This window comes from Coturnix japonica, chromosome 1 (assembly GCF_054131305.1).
Source record: "Coturnix japonica strain WE chromosome 1, WE-NBRP24, whole genome shotgun sequence".
Lineage (NCBI taxonomy): Eukaryota > Metazoa > Chordata > Aves > Galliformes > Phasianidae > Coturnix > Coturnix japonica.
In genome coordinates, this window is record NC_140663.1 from 26,523,973 (window position 1) to 26,543,010 (window position 19,038).

At 36.9% G+C, this 19,038-nt stretch overlaps 1 protein-coding gene across 7 annotated transcripts in view; it reads left to right on the plus strand.

The window, feature by feature from the left end:
• Positions 1-19,038, plus strand: part of PPHLN1 (periphilin 1) — a 68,861-nt gene that overhangs the window by 35,965 nt on the left and 13,858 nt on the right. For all 7 annotated transcript variants that reach the window (XM_015854625.2, XM_015854634.2, XM_015854643.2 and 4 more), the window contains exons 8-9: positions 951-1,070; positions 3,428-3,568. In XM_015854625.2, coding sequence (XP_015710111.2) covers positions 951-1,070; positions 3,428-3,568 — 261 coding nt within the window. The remainder of the gene's footprint in view (positions 1-950; positions 1,071-3,427; positions 3,569-19,038) is intronic.

A 19,038-nucleotide genomic window follows, 5' to 3' on the forward strand; every position in this document is an offset into this window, starting at 1 on the left:
GGGTATGTGCTTCCCCTGACCATTTATGTAATTTGGAAAAAAATAATGATAAAGTGTGTGGGGGGTTGTTTTGTTGTTGATTTTCCTTCCCAGTGGAACAACCACTAGGTAGAAAATGTGGCAACATATTCAGGTAGTTGTATCTTTCTTTGATATCCATCTTATTGTGACGAGTCTTAATGTTAGAGTTGTATAAATTCTTGGATAGATGCTTCTATAGAGACAATGGCACAAAATACTCACATAGAGATAACAAGATCTGTAAAATTAGTTGTTTGTAAACTGCTTTTAGTACATGGCATTTGCCATTATCTGTCTGCTCTAATGTATATAAGCCAAATAATGTTCAAAGAAATCATATTGTAAATACTTTTTATAAGACCATTTCCCCATGAATGATTCTGTTACTAGTGATCAACATTTCAGCCAAGTACAAAATTATTAATTTTAACTCAGCTAACTCTGATCAATTGAAATGCATTTAAAATACTTTCTGTTCCTAATTAGCTGAGGTTTTGTTCTATCTACACAGTCGAATAGTTCAGTTTAAATTTGTTATAACCTTTCATGACTATCGAGTATATTGTGTTACTAAATCAATCCATACTTGTCTGGTTTCTCTGTAGTTGCCATTTGATCCATCTGTCTTTAAACTCAGCTGGTGTCAAATAATTTGTTGTTATTTGTCCTCTGAATTTGAAAAATAAAAGGGAAAACAAAAGTGTTGATTCTGAAAGTAATGGTGCGTTTGAACATTTTCTCGAAACTCATTGATTTTTATTTATGTTTTTCTTTTAACAAGTCAACAAACAAGATCTTCAGCTTCCTTCTTTGCCATTTCAAAATGCTTTGGAGGGAGCTGAATAGCTTTTTATTTTAATTTAGAAGATGATTTTGCATGTGGAAGCATATTTCATGTTTAAACCTTCTCTGTAATGTTTTTTTCTCAGGCCGTGGAGAAGAGCACCAGACTATCAGAAAAGGAACTTGCAGAAGCTGCAAGCAAATGGGCAGCTGAGAAGTTAGAGAAGGCCGATGAAAACAATTTACCTGAAAGAACAGACTATGAGGTAAGACAGAAGTATTAATTGATCTATTTTGAAGTGCTACAACAGTAGCCTTCTGTTTTTTGGCACTTCTGAAAGGTGTATCTTATAATCCACCTCTCGATTTGTCTGCCTGTGCTATTAAATGTTTGTTGAAAGAGAGGGACTAAAGCCATGAATCACATGTGTTTGTGATTCTTTTTTTGTTGTTAAAAAAAGAAACCACAAAACAAAAGATGTATATAGCAGGTTTTGTTAGGATGCATTGAATTTATGTTGAGCTACAGTTGACAAAACAAGGCTCCATCTCAGCTTGAGATTTTCCATGGAACTTTCTTAAATTGGTGTAAGTTGCTTTGTCTACTGAGGTCCCTAAAATTAGGTAGGGACTCTATTGAATTAAAATGTGTTTATGTAAAACCTCAGATCAGAAGAGGAACTGTTTAACTGAATTTAGTTCCATGCCATGGCAGTCTGCTATGTCTTTTATTCCCTTTTAGGTGCAGTCCTTCTTCATCTTAAATATCAGGCTTTTATCCTTGCAATTGTTGTTGATTGTCTGATTGGTTTAATTATTTTCCCAGAACTTTTGTTTCATTAATACTCAACACTAATTAATTGCTAATTTATAGCTATCTGCTCTTCCCCTCCTTGTCTTTTGCCTCTTGCTATATTGAAGTGTGATCATAGTTCTTTTCAGTGGTCATTTTTTACTGCTCTACTGGCACAGCAGGTGAGTGTTTGTTAATAACCTCTTGAGAAAGCTGAATTGTGTAGTTTGTTACTGCAGTTAATTTGGCAAGTGATCATGTGGCGAGATTGGCAAGGAGCTGACAAACTTCTTGCTCTTGAACAGCTCAGCTGTGGATCCTGTGTCACTGCAGATATGGGACCTACTTGATAACCTGAATCCTTCACTGTATAAAGTTGGTAGGGATTGCTGATGTGAATTCTGAGACCACCTGCGCACTCAGCCCAGCATCTATTGGGAAAGGAATGAGGCTTCTGAGAGTGCTCTTGTCACCTGAGACACCTTAACCACTTCTGAGGCTTTCTTGTCTGTCTGCCCTGTACAGATTGACATACATTATTATGTCTTTTGACTTTTAGTCACATACCATGTAATGGGCAGGATTTTCATAGTCAACTAACTAAGGCCGATGAGATTGATAGACAGTAATTTCTGAATAAAAGAAGGCAACAAGACTCCATTAAGCATGATGTGGTTTAACTAGCGTCTACCCTTTTTGATTTAAAATAAATAAAAGTCCTTTAATGTCTTTCACAAAGTAGTCTGGTTTAATCCTGCAATAATTTCAGCATTCCTTCTCATCAACTTTGTAGTTAATGGGCAGGCATTTAATGTTTGTAAACAATAAGATGGAAAATAAATGTCGTGGGAATCACTGAATTTTCTCTTTGTATTTCACACCTGGGAAAACAAAGAGCTAGATTTGAGCTCGATCCACATTTATCTGAACTCTTAAGTCATGTCCATTGACCTAATAGCTGACTATATCAACAACTTGATACTACTTCATCTTTTTATTCCTAATGCTTTTCTCTTACACATTAGTTAAGTCTTAAGTGTCTCCACTTCTTTATTTTTGAATAAAGAATATTTTTATGCATCTACTTCAAATTCTCAGGTCTTTCTACAAAAAACACAAACTAAAAAACAACTCCCAGACTATTATACATTGTACAAATCTGTTGTGTAATAATGCAAATAAATATACTGAGGTAATTTTTTTTCTTTTTCCATCTTCTATTTAGACTACTTGATGTGCTTGAAGTAGGAGTCTGTATTCTTTGGGGCAGGAATACTGCCTTAATTCCCATATTAGAAGGAAGCCTGTACAATTTTGGTACTTCAGTAAGATTTCAGATATTTTCAGGAATCCTCTAAGTGCATTTTTTCTCTTGCTGTACAGTAGGTGTCTCTTTTCCTTTAATATTTAACCCATAGCATTGAAAGCTCCAAGAGTTCTTTCTGATTTTGTCATTGACTGTTTACCTTTGATTTTTTTTATCTTTATCCTTTCCCAGAAATCTAATCCCACTTTCACTGTGGATTTCTTGCTGGTTGATGTTATCAGTAACAACTATAGAAGTTTCTTCTCAGAGGAAGGGCAGCTAAGGCTTATCTGACATCGTTGTCCTTACACAATTAAGACTGAGTCACTTTTTTGTTTTAAGTCATGTTTTCTACATATTTAAGATTAATATTTTTGTAACTGTTAGATTGTAGCAATAATGCTTCACTAATGGTCTTGATAAGCAAAGTCATATATATAACTGAATATATTTGGGCTTTTATTTTTGCTGTCATATCTTGAAATTTTTATTTTGATTTAAAAACTCTGAAAATTTCTTTTAAGGCTGGATCTTCAGCTCCATTGTATGTCGAACAAACAGAGGAAACAGAAACAAATGTAACCGACAATGCGGAATTATATGAGGATAACCAGCTTCTTTGCCGCTCAAAAGCAATTGCAACTAAAACCAAGGAGATTGAACAGGTGAGTCCTGTTGCCTTTTTGGCACTGATACAATCCTTGCGTAATGGCTTGATCTACTATAAACATCTTTTTTTTCTCGTCCTTGGAGCATAATATTAGTGTAATCTAATTTGTTGAGGCAATAGGGTGATGGCATCTGTATCTACAGAGATGCATTTAGATACTTTGCTGAAGAAGTATGGCATTTGTCTGCACATGGGAATTAGCTGTAGTCTTCATCTTAAATGTAACAACTGTTATTGTGCATAACAAGCTGGACACGAGCCACCAGTGTGTCCTCACAGCCCAGAAAGCCAAACATATCCTGGGCTGCATCAAAAGAAGCACTGTCAGCAGGGTGAGGGAGGTGATCCTGCTCCTCTGCGCAGGTGAGACCTCACCTGGAGTACTGTGTCCAGATGCAAGTCCTCGGTGCAGGAGAGGTATGGGCCTGTTGGAGTGTGTCCAGAGGAGGGCCACAAAATGATTCAAGTGGCAGAACACCTCTCCTTTGAGGACAGGCCAAGAGAGCTGGGGGCTGTTCATCGTGGAGAAGGCTCTGGGGAGACGTGATGGAGGCCTTTCAGTGTCTAAAGGGAGGGGGAAGACTGGTTTAGCCAGGGTATGTGGTGATAAGACAAAAGGAAATGGTTTCACCCTAAAATAGGGGATATTGAGATCGGTTATAAGCACCCTGATCTAGCTGTAGGTATCCCTGTTCACTGCAGGGGAGTTGGACTAGATGACCTTTAAGGGTCCAAATCAAATGATTCTGTGCCAAAATGATTGCTGCTTAGAATAACTGTTCCAAAATCCAGTATAAACAGTCAATTCTAAATATGGTCAAAAATCTATCTTTACATGAGAACAGATTATAAAAAATGACTTCTGAACTGTGATTTCCCTAACTAGAATATGTACAGTTTGGGGACTGAACACTGGAAGCAGGCTGTTGTTGTTTAAATTGCCTTTGAATACCAGTTCCTGTGTCATTTTTTTCAGGGATGGAGAATCTTTATATTTTTCTTAGATTGTAGTGTTGATATCAAAATGAGAGAGGGGAGTTCTATTCAGAAATTCTATTATTTCTCTTTTGTGTAGAGTGCTTGGGGGTAGATTGAATACGAAACAAGATTTGTGTTGCTTCTCTTGTAACACTGAGTCTGTGAGGAGGCTCAGTAGAAATTTATTCATTTACTAGTCTTTGCTATCATATCACTTCACAGTGGGGAAAATATATCTAGTAACCTGCTCGGTTTCATTTGTCATAAACAACTGAAATATTTTGTTTCTGCAGTTAGGTTACTTTTAACTTAGAGTTTGGAGATTTTCTGACTTTTTCAATACAACTCTGCCCAAATCTGGAAGAAGCATTTAAAAATTTTTAATTCGGGCAGGAGAGATGACTTTCTTCAAACTTGCTCTGTTTTAGAATGTTTTATGCCTACCTGTGATGGTTACTTAAGAAATACAAATCGCTTATCTCCCTCATGACTATTTCATAATACTCTTCAAGAAGATTCCTGTAGTCTGGAGGTAATCTTGTAAAGCTTTTTCTAGGTTTCTTCTGTCTGAGTTGTAGCTTTTGTTCTTTTGCATGAGAATCCACTTCCTATATTGTAAAATTGTTCCTTTTTCTTGATAAATGAGAAGCAAATTTCTACTCTGGGTTTTTTTCTTTCATTTATTTTTTATTTTGTGTGAACATGGCTTCACATTTTGTGAGTCTGGCTCGGATGGAGCATGCATTGCATTATGCAGTTTGTCTTCCTTTTGCATCAGTGACCATTTCATGTGTTCACACCTTACACATAAATTTATGACTATTTAAAAATGAAAAATGTGGGGAAAAAGAAGTAGAGTAGGAGCAGATTTTTCAGAAAACAACAACTGGGAAAGTTTAGCTGATGGTACTGAAACCATATTGGTTTATTTCCCATGAAGGTGTATGTGCCCCTAGGTCCTATAAGATAGGCTTATAGTCAAGGCTGATGAAAATTTGGGCATAAAAACAAATGTTGTTTTCAATGTGACCTAATGTTATTAGGCTTGATAGTGTTGATACTTATCTCTAGAGGAATGTAGATTACGTTTTATAAAGCAGTGCTTTTGGTAGCTTCATTCAGGAAAGCCTGAGGAATAACTTAGATACTTTGATTTCATGGAACCAGTTTTTCCCGTTGTCAATTTGAATATTGAAGGTGCCAGCTTCCACAGGATTAAAATCAGGTTTTATGATGCTGGAATCATCTTCAGTACATTTTATTAAACTGAACAAAATTCTTGTTTGTGATAAAATGGAGTACTGTGACTTAGGTTAAAGCTAAAAAAATGAATGTGTATTTAATCATTTAAACTTCACCCTGTAAAATGATGTGTTTTTCCGGCAGTAATTGCTGGTCCAGCAATGAAAAAAAAAAAGAATGCAGGCAACTTGTTAGGATGATAGTTTTTTTCATGGTTTGATGTGCTATGAGTCTTCCAACCTTATTGGGTACAATGCTGCATTGGCTTTGAATCATCAGAATCTGAAAGTAAACTTGGATGAGTTCTGAGTGACTTGAGCTCTCCAATACTGACAAGGAAAGTGAGAGGGAGCAAAGAGTGGAATGGAAACTGAATTCTCAGCCCTCTGGTGAACCCCTACTAAAAGTTATTTGAATGAACTTGTTGATACAGTTTATGCTGTACTTGTGGTACTGTTTAACCAGTTGAGAAGAAAAGGTGCAGCTGAAGATGCATGGGCACCTGAGAACATTGCTGAACTGGAATCGTGGATCCTGAAAGTCTCTTATCTCTTCTTTGAAATGACCAGCGTAGTGACCAAATCACAAGGGACCTCACCTAGGCCAGTATCCTCTTGGCAGCAGGGCCTTAGAGTGGGCCATTTAGAGCTCAGTCAAGCTAAGGCCTGAATGTTTCCAGTGAGGGGGACTGCTGTTTCTTTATATGGCCTTTCCAGTGTTACAGTGTTCTCTCTCTGAGCTCGGCTGCCATTGCAGTCCTGTATACTGTTCTCCATAAAATGCTTCTTTTCCCCACCAAAGACTTCTGATCCCAGCTCATCTTGGCAGTTCCCCATCCTTGATCTTCAGAGTACCAGCTCCTTGCTTTGGTTCCCTGTTTTTGGGTGGTCTCACTTGTTTATCAGGACCTGCTCCCCTTGGAATGGGCTCAACTGCCTGTAGGAGAGGGTTGAGGTCCCCTAACTGCCCTGAAACCCTCTGGTTCTGCTACTTGGTAGCTGGCAACAGGAACTTTCCTGGCACTTCTGCCCAGCGAGCACTGGGACAACTGATCTCTTCCATCCTGGTTTGTATTCTGTTCCATCTTTGTGCCTCTTAGTACAACATGAGAATTCTGCAGTGTTAGTGTGTCTCATGTCTTAATACGTCCAGTGAATGTTTAGTACGTAGAGTGTCTTGATAAATGACGTGGTTTTTGATATTCTATTTGTAAGCAATCAGAAACTTTGGAGGACTTTTGAAAACAGAAGTAGTGAGGTAATTAGCTGTATTTGCTTGAGAGGTAAGCACTTCCTTATGCTTTTGAACGTGTCTTTCATTCTTCCCACCACAGTGCTGATTTTGAAATTTGCTGGTATATGTTGTCAGCATGGTTGGGTAGAAGACCATTAGGCAGACATTTAAAAGACTGGTTACTCAAATATGGCATAGCAGAGAATTTTACATTGGCAAGTCAAGGTCAGTAAATGTTCAAAAGTTGCTGATGTAACAATTTCACACACTTTTAACACTTTTGCATCTGATATGCAATATACATTAATGTCTTTTTTAACTTGTTAAGTTTCTGTTTTTATATAGTTAAGTATCAGCTTATGCTTTTAATATGCAATGTGCTGAAGCGTGTTTTTTCGGAAGTGATGACAAAATATGTCCCTGGTGTTAAATTCACAATTGGAACAATTTGCTGGCAGCGTTACACAAAAGGCTATCGCTTTGTTGTTCTTCATGAGCATGAGTAGCAGGGATTCTTGAAATGTCTTATCTTGTCTAGACATCAAGTCTGCAGCAATATATTAACTAGCCCATTATTATATGTCCAGTTTCTTAAATGTTGCATATGCAAGTTAAAGTGACATGGGTTACCTCTGAAAAATGTTTTTTTTTCCTTTTTTTTTTTTCTTTTTTCTGAAGACAGATTTTACCAAATGAGCCAAGTACCTTCCTTGCTTTTGGCAAACAGTCAAACCTCTCTGTTTCTGAATGAGATTTGACACTCAGATTTCAGTACTTCTATTACCACAGAACTCTGGCATCTAAGAAGGAAGCAGGGGAGTTAGTGCTTTCGTGACTCAAAATGGAATTGCTGCTTACTACTAGACCTAGTTGACTTGGCACTTTCAAACAGTATTTAAAATGTTCAGTAGAATGATATTCTTTTATGTTCAAATGTAGATTAATTGCTTGCTTACTTTTCTTCTAACTTAATATTACTTATTAGCAGCCCTCAGTGATATTGGTGAACTGTTGCCCTTGTTGGACAGCCTCCTGCTAGAAGATGTTGAAAATCACAGACTTTCTAAAGCATGCATTTGCAACCTCATAGATAGGGTGCCTGTAAAGTAGGAATAAACAGTGTAAGGTTGGATCCAAAGGCTATCCAGATTGTGTTTCCAGATCTGCTGTCTAATTCCTTTCCATTTTTGGTCAAATTACTTAAATCTCTGGTCCAGAAGTTGCAGTTCAGTAAGTAAAAGAGGTTCTAGCAGCTGTAGTGCATGTAGTTTCAGAAAATTATACAGACATTTCTGTCATAAAATGTTTGCTCTTTATGTAATGTGTGAAAGTATATGTGCCTTCCTCTCCACCCCCCACCCCATCCTGTTCCCACTACCAGTCTGAGAGTGAAGACAATGGATTAGGGTTGCAGTGTCTGATTGGACATCAACAGTGTGCTCTCTTCCTCTCTTCTCTGGTAAATGCTCCAATTCTGTAAATGTGTACGGGGAATAGCTGTTTTCAGGTTAGTTCTTCTAGGAGCAGGATGCTTAAAGTTAGCCTGTGTTTGCATAGCACTTGGAAGAAGAGGTTCTTACTTTTCTTACTTTGGAAGAAATGGAGCTGTAAAAACAATTTTACTTTAAATGCTATACTTACTGATAGGAAAAAAAATCTTGTGCTGTTGGTGAGGCAATACTGAACTCATGAGATCACATGGAGCAGGAGAATGAATAAAGCAGAGCTTATTCCATCAGAAACTGGAGGAGGCTGACCCTTAAATAGGTAACAAATGCATGAGAGGCAGAGTGTTCAATGAATGTATGGGTGACGTTACCAGGGTGTGAAGGTGAAACAATGTAAATTTGAAGAAGTTTCCAGATTCTGGCCAAAAATAAGCTAATGAGAAACCATGGTAAGTGCATACCAGATTTATCAGTTCTAGGTATATTAGGTCTAATATTGAATTTTAGCAGTTACAGTGAAATAAATGAATAATCTGGGGGAATAGGGTTCCAAGAACTAATGGAGAAAGAAGCGCTCAAAGCTTACCTGGGACGTCCCTTTTCTTTTGTCTTTAGCTGAGCAAAGAAAACGAGCTACGGTTTCCAGAGATTAACATGTTGATCTGCTTCTGCTGTTGCTCATTTCAGGCAAAATGATCTAGTTTAGAAAAAATCCCCTAATTAAAATCTGCGTTAAGAGATGGGTAAGTGAAGTTAAGAGGAACTGGAGTAGCTGGAGAACACATTAAAGGATTAGCTCAGATTATAGATGAGGTCAGGCAGGCTTTGCTTCTGATGGGAGTAGACCAGAAGAGAGTAATAATCCAGATGAGAGTAAAAGATGGAGAAGCTGTATAGATTTTGGTGCCCTCCTAGTTTTTCTATTGTCCTTCAAACTTTGCGTATTTAATAGGAAGAGCTTAATGATGAATTCTTCATCAATCTAATTTGTTGGGTGCTCTACTGTGTGTCATGCCTCATCTAAGCTTACATTAGTTTATTTAAATGTAAGATTTAGTTAAGTGTGCTAATTTATTTTTCCTAAATAGGGACATTTTTGTCTCTCTTTTGGGTAGCTTGCCATAGGCATCCCAGAAAAGTCAAGGTTTTCTTTGTTTAATGGCAGCATTTGCCAATGGTCTTGTTTCATCCTTCAGTGTCTTACCAATTGCTCATATGAGTACTCCTTATATAGAGGACAACTTTGTTGGCTTTTTTACACATTATCAGTCACTTTTTCTTCCATATTAATTTTCACTTGCTAATTTTTCCATAGTTTTTAATATAATTCATTATATTAAATAAGTATAATAAATAATATTATATATTATTTATAATAATTTATTGTTATTTTCTTGTAATGGGACATTTCAATTTTTGAATTTGAGTTGTTTCTTTGAAATCTGTGTTTTCATGTTTATGAGGACTGAGAGATGGAGAATATAAAAGGTTTTTGTTGGTATTTTGGTAGTATCATTGATTTAAGGCATTGGAATACTGCAAAAAAATAACATTGGTTTAAAGCAGAGTACCTGGGGTATCAAAAGGATTTGAAAACTTTCCTTGTGCTAGAGATACTGTACTTTAGAAGTTGCAGTGCTTCACTTTACAGTTATTTAGTCATGTTCTCTTCCATTTCCATGGACATTAATGTGTGATTGGGGTATGCACTGCACTGTTCTTAATTGCAGACTGCTGCATATGCAAAATCAGAGCAACTCACTCATTTCACTTCAGCACCTGCAGGTAAAGTTTAATAAGGAAATGTGTTACCACATTTCAGCTCTTTGCCAGCAGCATTTTTTCATTGCAAAGCTGATAAAAAGTGCATGTTACTTGAAGTATAGCACTCATAGGGCAATACTTTTAAGAGAATTTAACGCCAGAAATGTTGCACACATGTAGCAGTAGGGTATTTTCATTCTTAATGACTCAAATACATTAGATAGAATTCACCTTTTACTGTTTGTCATCTGTCCATGGAAGAATTGGAGTTTGGCAGTTTGCGTTATCTTTTTAATGTAACATTTTTTGTCCTGTGCTAAGCGTGTTATTTTGAAGTTGTTAATGCTGGGAACTGCACCTGTTGGCAAGTCTGGTTGTTGATGTAATTTTTGATGCAGTGGTGCTTCGTTTACCTGATCAAACAATGGTGCACATTCCATGATCCCAAAAAGTGATGTTTGCTTACAGTCTTAAGAGCATTGCTTGTAGGTATTCCTGGTAGATCTCTGGTACACTTAGAGTGAGTGGTACTAGTTAGGTGAAACTGCTGGATGTAGTAGTACTAGTAGTAGTAATAATAATAATAATAATAATTAATAATAATAATAATAATAATAAACAAAAAGGTAAGACTTTTACCAGATTCACTCAGTGCCCAGCTGTTGAAATTTGTAAAAGAAGAGCCACTTTAGATCAGATATAGTGAAAATCTAAGGACTTGTCCATTATAAAGCATTTTTTCAGTCAACTTCTACCAGTGAATGTTAACTGTATCACCCAGTAAACTGGAAAGAAGAAGGCTTAGCATAAAGAAGGAAGTTTAAACAGAATTGGAAAAGACATTTGAAAGGGAGGAAACCATCCAAAAATATATGAGCCTTGATATGTGTCTGTGTGTGTGTAAGAGCTAATTATGAGAAATTGCCTAATGAGGAAGATGTTGGATGTCAGGGTGCTTGGAAAGATGAATAGAACTGACACTGGAGGAACCTTCTGAGAAAGCAAAAGGATTAAAACCAGAAGTGGTGAATAGGCAAAGCCTTAACAAAGGCAGTGGTTTCTTTGGGGTTGAAGGATGCCATTTTTGTGTGTATGGGTTGCTTTTTTCTCTCTTTTCTTTTTTCTTTTTCCTTTCCCGTTTTTAAGGGAATTCAGATTTCATTTATAAGAAAAGAAGAGAGCTCCATGTCTTCTGAATGTGTCTCCAGCATATTCTTGCTTTAACAGAAGAACATTAATGGTCTTTAGAGATGGTTTTAGCACTGTTCTTTATTTTTGAACAGTGAAAGACAAAATGATCTCTTGGTTGTGTCCGTGCTCTGTAGCATAAAGTTTAGACTTTCTTCTCTCTTATAAAGTTCTTGAACAAGACATAATTAGAATTTCTGAGTAATTCTTCAGCACTGCTTCCCGGATCAAAATAGGAAGAGAATATATACAGCCCTAGCTCAAAGAACTACAATCAAGTACCTACTTTCCCTGCTACCGTAACAGTGATTTAAACATTAGCTGCATCATTTTTCCTGATAAAGTCTGTGTTGTGTTCTGAAAGAGATAAAATGGAGCGTATGTAGGGCACATGGAGAACAGTGTCATAAGGGAAAGGAGATAGTTTCATGAAATCATATGTGATGACAGGAAGGTGGTAACTGAGCGAACATACAAAAAGCCCTGGTAAGTAGCGAATTAAATGCAGTCATAAGGAGGTAGGTGGCAGGAAAGACTTGATTTTTGGCATAGAAACTGGTTGCCGTCTCTCCTGTGCAGATGAGAGCTTTCAGGAGGCTTCAGAAGGTTGGAAGAGACAGCCACAGAAGAGTGTGACGCAGACAACATGTACATGTGGAAAATCTGCTCAAGTGTGAATCTACAGCTGTGGTTTTTGTGTCTCTTTTGCAGACTGCTGAGCTGATCTTAATTTAGCAGAAGCTTATTTTGTGGATGCCAGCTTTGCTGGTGCATGTAGTTTAATCCTCTAAATCTAATCTGTTTGTAATCTGATTTGTATACAACACTGACATTCCCATGTAAATGTAGGATCGTCTATGTCAAAAACCACCTTGGTGATAGATTGCATTTATCTCTTGGATTCAGACTTTCTATTTCTTTTGACATTCTGAATCACACTCCCTATCATGTCCTCTTTCTTCTGGCACTTGCTCTGCTGAGCAGATTAAAGTTGTGTTTTAAAGGGCAGGCTCTGCTTTTCTAGTAGGTTGTTCTTCCCTCTGAGTGTTGGTAATTTGTGATCTATTAATTGGATGGCATTTTGGAAGCAAACAAAACAAGCTGGAATTTACAGACAACAGTTCTGGATTTTTTGTTCAAATCATTTTGAGGGCATACTTTATTTATTTGTTTATATGAGTTAGTATATATGTAAAACTTGGTTTAGAAAGTATTTATGTGCTTTGATCTTTAAAATGTAAGGCAAACTTACAGTTCTTTTTCTATTTGTTTATTTATTTCATAAAATTATTAAGTTATTTTCAAAGGGTTTAAGAAATAGGAGCTTTCCTAAACAGTGTGGAAAAGTGAATCTTTTGTTACACAAATAGCTTATTCATGTGGTTCTTCTGCAAGTCAAGATTATATAAACTACATTTTTGTCTTGGGGTGTAAATGACTAATGTGTGTCATCATTTACCACCAACCCATGAGTACCATTTCTCTGCTTTGTTTGACTCTTATTTGCGCTGTTGCTGTGACTGTCCTGGGTAATTGTCTGGTCATAGATGCATTTGGACACATAATGTTTAATGGCAAACTTCAAAGACATGGCAGATAAACAGGGCAGGATTCCCCATGGGGCAGAAGTTCTGTGGTTGTAGTATGCCCATTATACATTGGCACTTTGACTTTTAAAGGCTCTCAGAATTAGCCTGATTCTTAAAAATTACAGAAGTTGAACAGTGACAGTATCAAGTGGGTCAGGTTGTTCATGATTCTTTAGCTTCTCATGCTTCTTGAGAAGGGCTATTTATACATTAATTTTCTCAACTGCTGAACTTTGTGCATTGCTCTGAATGACACTAATAACCCTTAATAGATGGGTTAATTGACCTGTTAGCAATTTTTCCCCTTTTCCTGTCCCCTAAATAGCTTAAGTACTTGTTCCATTACAACATTTTCATTACTGTGTGTACTTCCTTGGCCGTAATTACACCTCAGAAGCAGTTCACTGCCTTGGTGTAGAAGATAATTCATATATGAACTTTTTGAGTCACATGCTCCTTAAATAGAAAATTGCCACATAAGCATGTTAAGCATAGAACTGGAATAGAGTAGGCTATGCTGACACAAATTTTTCATCGGTCATCTACAACTGGAAATATGCTCATTTTATTACTTTTTAGCTTCATGGGAAGACTAGCTTGTGCAATCACACAGTATCTGTGCTTTGTATCTTTTGCATCTATTCTCAAATTTCAATTAAATTCAGTTTAGGCATAAAGAAGATTAATAGTTACAAGAGTTATGCAGGTAAACAGTAGAGAAGACTGTCAGTTCCAGTGGAGAAAGACCACAATATGGTCGCATTTTGTGAGGCATAAGAGCATCCTCTTAAGCAAGTGCTACAGTTGCTGTGTTTTTGTTTGTCTTTTTGTTTGTTTGCTTGTTTCTTAAAAAATTAAAAAAATTAAATTCTACTGTTGCAAACCACAACTGCACGTTACAGAGTATTTGGTAGCAACTGCATTGCAGTGTTTTGGAAGCGCTGCCTTAGATACTCAGATTTACTGAGAGGGTGGGCACAAGTCTCTAGAAAGCCAGTCTTCCCTCACTTGCATAGTAACTATTTCTTTTTGTCACAGTGAAGATAAAACTTCAGGAAAAATAAATAAATAATTGATTTTTATTGAAAGCTACCAGAGCTATCTTGTTCCTTTAGGACACCTCACCATTATTATTTTTTTTTATCTTGAAAAGCCTTGTTTCTACGTATTTCTATGAATATGAGAGAGATTGATAGAAATGAGTCCCAGTTGACTTATTTGGGAGGGCTAGTGCAATACTAAACACTCTTATAACAGCATCTTCCAGGTGGCTTGCTGGAGCTTGGATCTCATTGGGAGTGCATCTTAGATGAAAGAGCAGTCACAATAATCAGTGATTTTGGTAAGAAGATAGGTCAGTTTGGGGTACAGAATGTTCCTTTTGAGTGCAAACTCTTAACATCTTGCAGTTCATTAAAGTATTTGCACCTTTAGGAAAAAGATCAAAATATTACTTAATGTTTTACTTCTTTATTGCCTGTCAGCTAGTGTGATGATGAACTGGAAGTATGCAATCACTGAGAAATGTCCCTTCACATAGAGACACAACTGTCTGTGAGGTAAAGCTGAACTAACACCTCTTCATTGAAGCTGAATGCATCCTGTTCTGTTAACTGACCACTGAATATGATGGTTGAAGCAAGGACTCTGTTAGGGTCTGGTTTGAAATGCTGGCTTTTAAAATGCTGGCAAATGCTTTGTTTTTGGGAGCTGGATGCAGCCTCCTTGGAACCTGAGTCTAGATTTCTTTGGCTGATGGGACATGCTCACCCACAGCTTTCCCATCAAAGGGATGGAGACCATACATTTGACAGCTTTTGGCAACGAGTGGTGCACCACCCCAAACAAAAGCGTAGCTTTTTCATACAGTTGAAAAGAGAGAAACCAGTGTAGGATGATGTGTGAATGTAAACGTAAGAATCTTAATGTCAGAATTATTTATTTATTGAGAGAGGTGGACTGTGCCAAAAGGGTGATGGAAGGAGAACTGGATGCAAGAAGGGATCCAGAAGGTGTGAGGAAAAGGATGCTGAGGAAGAGGTGAAATGAAACTATGTGTAACTGAGCAGTGATGTGACCTCTGAATTGGAGGGTGGAGACAAACTGGAAGAGATGAAAGGATTTGTGGTGACAGGAGAGGGCTGGCAGTTGAGAGTGTGGAAAGCAATGAAGGGTGGGACTGGACTTGCATTTGAAAAAAACATCTGTGCCAAGATCAGGAACTGCAGCCAAGAGGGTGGGGAAGAGAAAATGATGAGGAACAAGAGGAACTTGGGTGGAGATGGTATTAATTCTGCAGGAGGAGCTCTGGAGCCTATGGGTAAATGCAGTGGAGTTTCTCCTTGTCTGGAGGGTGGAGATAAAACATCACGCAAGAAAACCTGTTGCTATTTCTAGTAGCAAAAACAAATGGGGAGCAGTCAGGTGCTACCTGCTTGGTGTCTTCCCCTCTATATGCCTTTGGGGAATCTTCTGGAAGGAAAAATGGAGTCATGAGGCAGGAGATGCACTGTTTCAGCACTGAACACCTGAAATTGCATGCTGAAGAATTAGAAAAGCATGTTATGCTATAGTTTGTTCTACTCTTTGGTTTGTCTTAGTGTATGTCTGTTCAGTTAACAATCCAAATGTTACGAGTATTTTAATGTAAGATTGTTTTGATTGAAGTTACTGGTCTCTTTGCCCAACTGGATTTCTACTTATAGCTTAAAACTGTCCTAATTCATTTTAAAATACTTTTCTTAGTTATTCCTCAAGTTTATAATTAGGCATAACTACAATTTGCTGTACAGTTTCCCCTTTTCTTAGTTCACTGTTAGAAGATGTTTTCTTGCAAGAATGTTTTCTCTCAAATCAGAAGCAAAGATAAACTCCAAGATTCCGTTTCCTGTTTCACTGAAGTCAGTTAATGTGTTTTCCTTTGAGTTTCTAGTAACAGGATACTTATATGTTTGACTCCAAGCTGTGGGAAGCTCTCTGACTCACCCTTGATATGGTTTAGTCTGCTGGCTTCTTGTACCCACTTATGAGTTATATGTGCTCCTAATAATGCAGTGAAATGTTTCAGAATATATAGAATGAAACTATTGGTCTCACTATTCTTGCAGTCTGCTCTTAGGTCGAGAATTGCATCCACATTCCAAATACGACACAATCTGTACACTAGTGAGTATATATTGAAATGGTTGTAGTATTGAGTCATTAACATGCTTAATCCAAATGTGATTAATCTGAAATTGCAAATTTATATGCAATTTGATAAAACAGACTTTTAAAATTATTAAAATAATAATTAAAAAAAAAGCACAGTATGCTTAGTATGAATTTTACACATAATTTGTCGGCCAGTGTATTGTCTTTCATGACCCAGATAGGTCACCAAAGGGACTCTGTTTTGAGAGTGTTCTTTTCTATTTTAGTCAGAGTGGACTTTTTGCTACCAAAAAAAAGCACGTTTCATCATAGTGGTTTGGCTCCCAAGCATTTTAGTCTGTCTGTCTTATTCATGTCCTGGTAAGCAGCTCAGAGTAATGGTTCTGAATAGAAGTGTTTCATCTAATGTGAATGCTATTCCTCGTTTGTGTATTTATATCAATGTAAATACACTTTTATTGATGGAAGAAACATAATTTTTGCATGTGGGTATTTTTGACAGTACCAGTGAAAATGGAAGGTAGCTCCTGTTCGATATATTGAGGGCTTCCCAAGAGTGTTGCATAGTTTGCAGCATTATCCTCTTTCCTTACTCTGTAGACCATTTAATTCACTTTTGTGAATCATGGCATTCATCATAAAAATGTTTATTTCTACTTTAGGGAAAAGCAGTGTGTGATCACTTAACTCCTCTGTTAAAGTGATGTTGGGTGTATTCGAAAGTCTGGTGTCTCTGTAGTAAGATGGCTCATGCTTTATATCTGGCTTGAGTTTATCTCCCATCTGCTGTTTGACCAAGTTTGCTGTACTACAAGACCAAGTATTCCTGAAAAATAAGATAATATATTACTGAAGAACTAATAATAAGATATGCATAGGTTTGTTAGAGTTGATGATACGTTGTGTTTCAGCTGAGTTATTAAAAGAGGCATGGTCATAACTTGATAACTGCATCTTAATATTCAGTGTCTTGTCAGGTGAATTTTATGACTATGAGAGTGAAGCTCTCACTGGTACATTTGCAGCTCATTTCGGTGTAAGTTGCTCAGTGTAGGTATAACTTGTAAGTAGCTTTTTACTGTACTTCTTAGTGCTACTGTCTTAGAACTTTAAAATGGAAGCTCTGAAAGAATGAATGCATGTGTAGGTAGGTATACAGGGTGCAGTGTTTGTTTCTTCTTTTTAAATATATTTTCTGTTTAGTTATGAAATGTACCTTTTATGTTTTCATATTTGGTAGAAATCCATGACATATAAACTCTGAAATAGTTGTTTTTATGTCATAAGGTGATACAAAGATGGTCACGTATTTTGCTTGATGCAGAATATTTTTCAAGGAATTTCTGAATTTAAGGAATTAGGTTATATTATATGAGGGCCGGAGTGACGTCATGCCAGAGGAGGGAATGGAGAAGACTTGGGTAGCAGTGTGGTTGCAGAAGCGAGGGCAGTAAGAATTGTTGCTTTATTAAGTATGTATGGACCATCTGCAAGGTCTTTGGAGAGGGTGTAATGGCTGTAATAATGTTTGCTGAGCGGCAAAGCACTGAGAAGGACCAAGAGAAGAGGTGAACAGATGAAGGAGGGTAATGCTAAACTGAGGTAAGATGGAGTGAAACAGTGGACCATATTAAAACTGAGCAACAGGCCCAGTTACTGGTTTCAGTGCATTGCAAGCCAATGAATGCGAAGTGATGGTCATACTTTTTCTATTAAGAATGTAAGCTGCTGGTTTACCCTCCAGAAAGCAACTGTTGGTTTTTTTTACTTTTAGAAGAAAAAGTTACTGTTATCATCCTACACAGTTCATGGTACTCTTTAAGTAAATAAATAAAAATAATCCTTTGTTTAGCATGTAAATCAATTCTTTGTGGATACTAATCTTTGAAATAACAAAACGTCTGGACTTGAAAATAGAAAGTTTGCAATGTTTATACCTTTATGTGATTTTAAAAAACAAAAAGCCTGCTGGAATTTCTAAACAAAATGAGAGAATGTCATTCATTTTCATTTCATTTTTAATTGATTTTGACTTGGTCTGTTCCAGTTGATTAAATTTTTTCCTTGTTGAATTCTGTTTCCAGGCACTGTGGTTCAGCCAGGTTTTGACTGACGTGAATTGTTTTTGTTTAAGGAAAAAAGAAAAACAAAAAAGTTCTGGAAAGCTGCACAAAGTGAGGAATGCCTTATTTTTCAGGATATGTTTGTACGAGTAACCCCTGTCTAGTCTGTATCTTTGAGAGCACGTGGTAATCTTTTATGAAGTAAGGTTAAAAGGTAAATGGCGTGGTACTGTTTCTTTTGGCTATTGCATTCAAGTGTTTGACCTTTAGAAGCCTATTTTTATCTCAGGCAGTAAACTATTTAGCTCTGCTTATCAAAAGAGACTTCACTGCTCTCTTTCCATGCTGTTCTTATCCAAAACACGCCGTATCAATTTAGCATCAGCAAACTTTATCTGCAACAGCTATTATTCTGCTTAAAGATGCAGCATAAAATGTTTATTTATATTGCATTGGTAAGTTTTAGTCAGCGAATGCTTTCATGTATAGTTCTGTGGTTTCCAGGGTCGTTGACTAGTTTAGATCTTTTATATTATCCCTTTATTACAGTGAATAATGTAACATTTCTGAACCCCAAATACTGCTTTTAATGACCTGAAATCTGTAGAAATATAGTGATTATAAAACATGAAATACAGAAGGGGATTTAAATCTGTCAGAGGAAGAATAAGTGCAGAATCAGTCTGTTAAAAATTTTAAGCAGTTTTTCAGCAGACTGGTGAATTATTTAACTGGTAGAAATTGATCACTAAAACATTGTATCACTACAGCTGCCAGGCATTCTCATTGCTTTGCTGAAAGCATGTG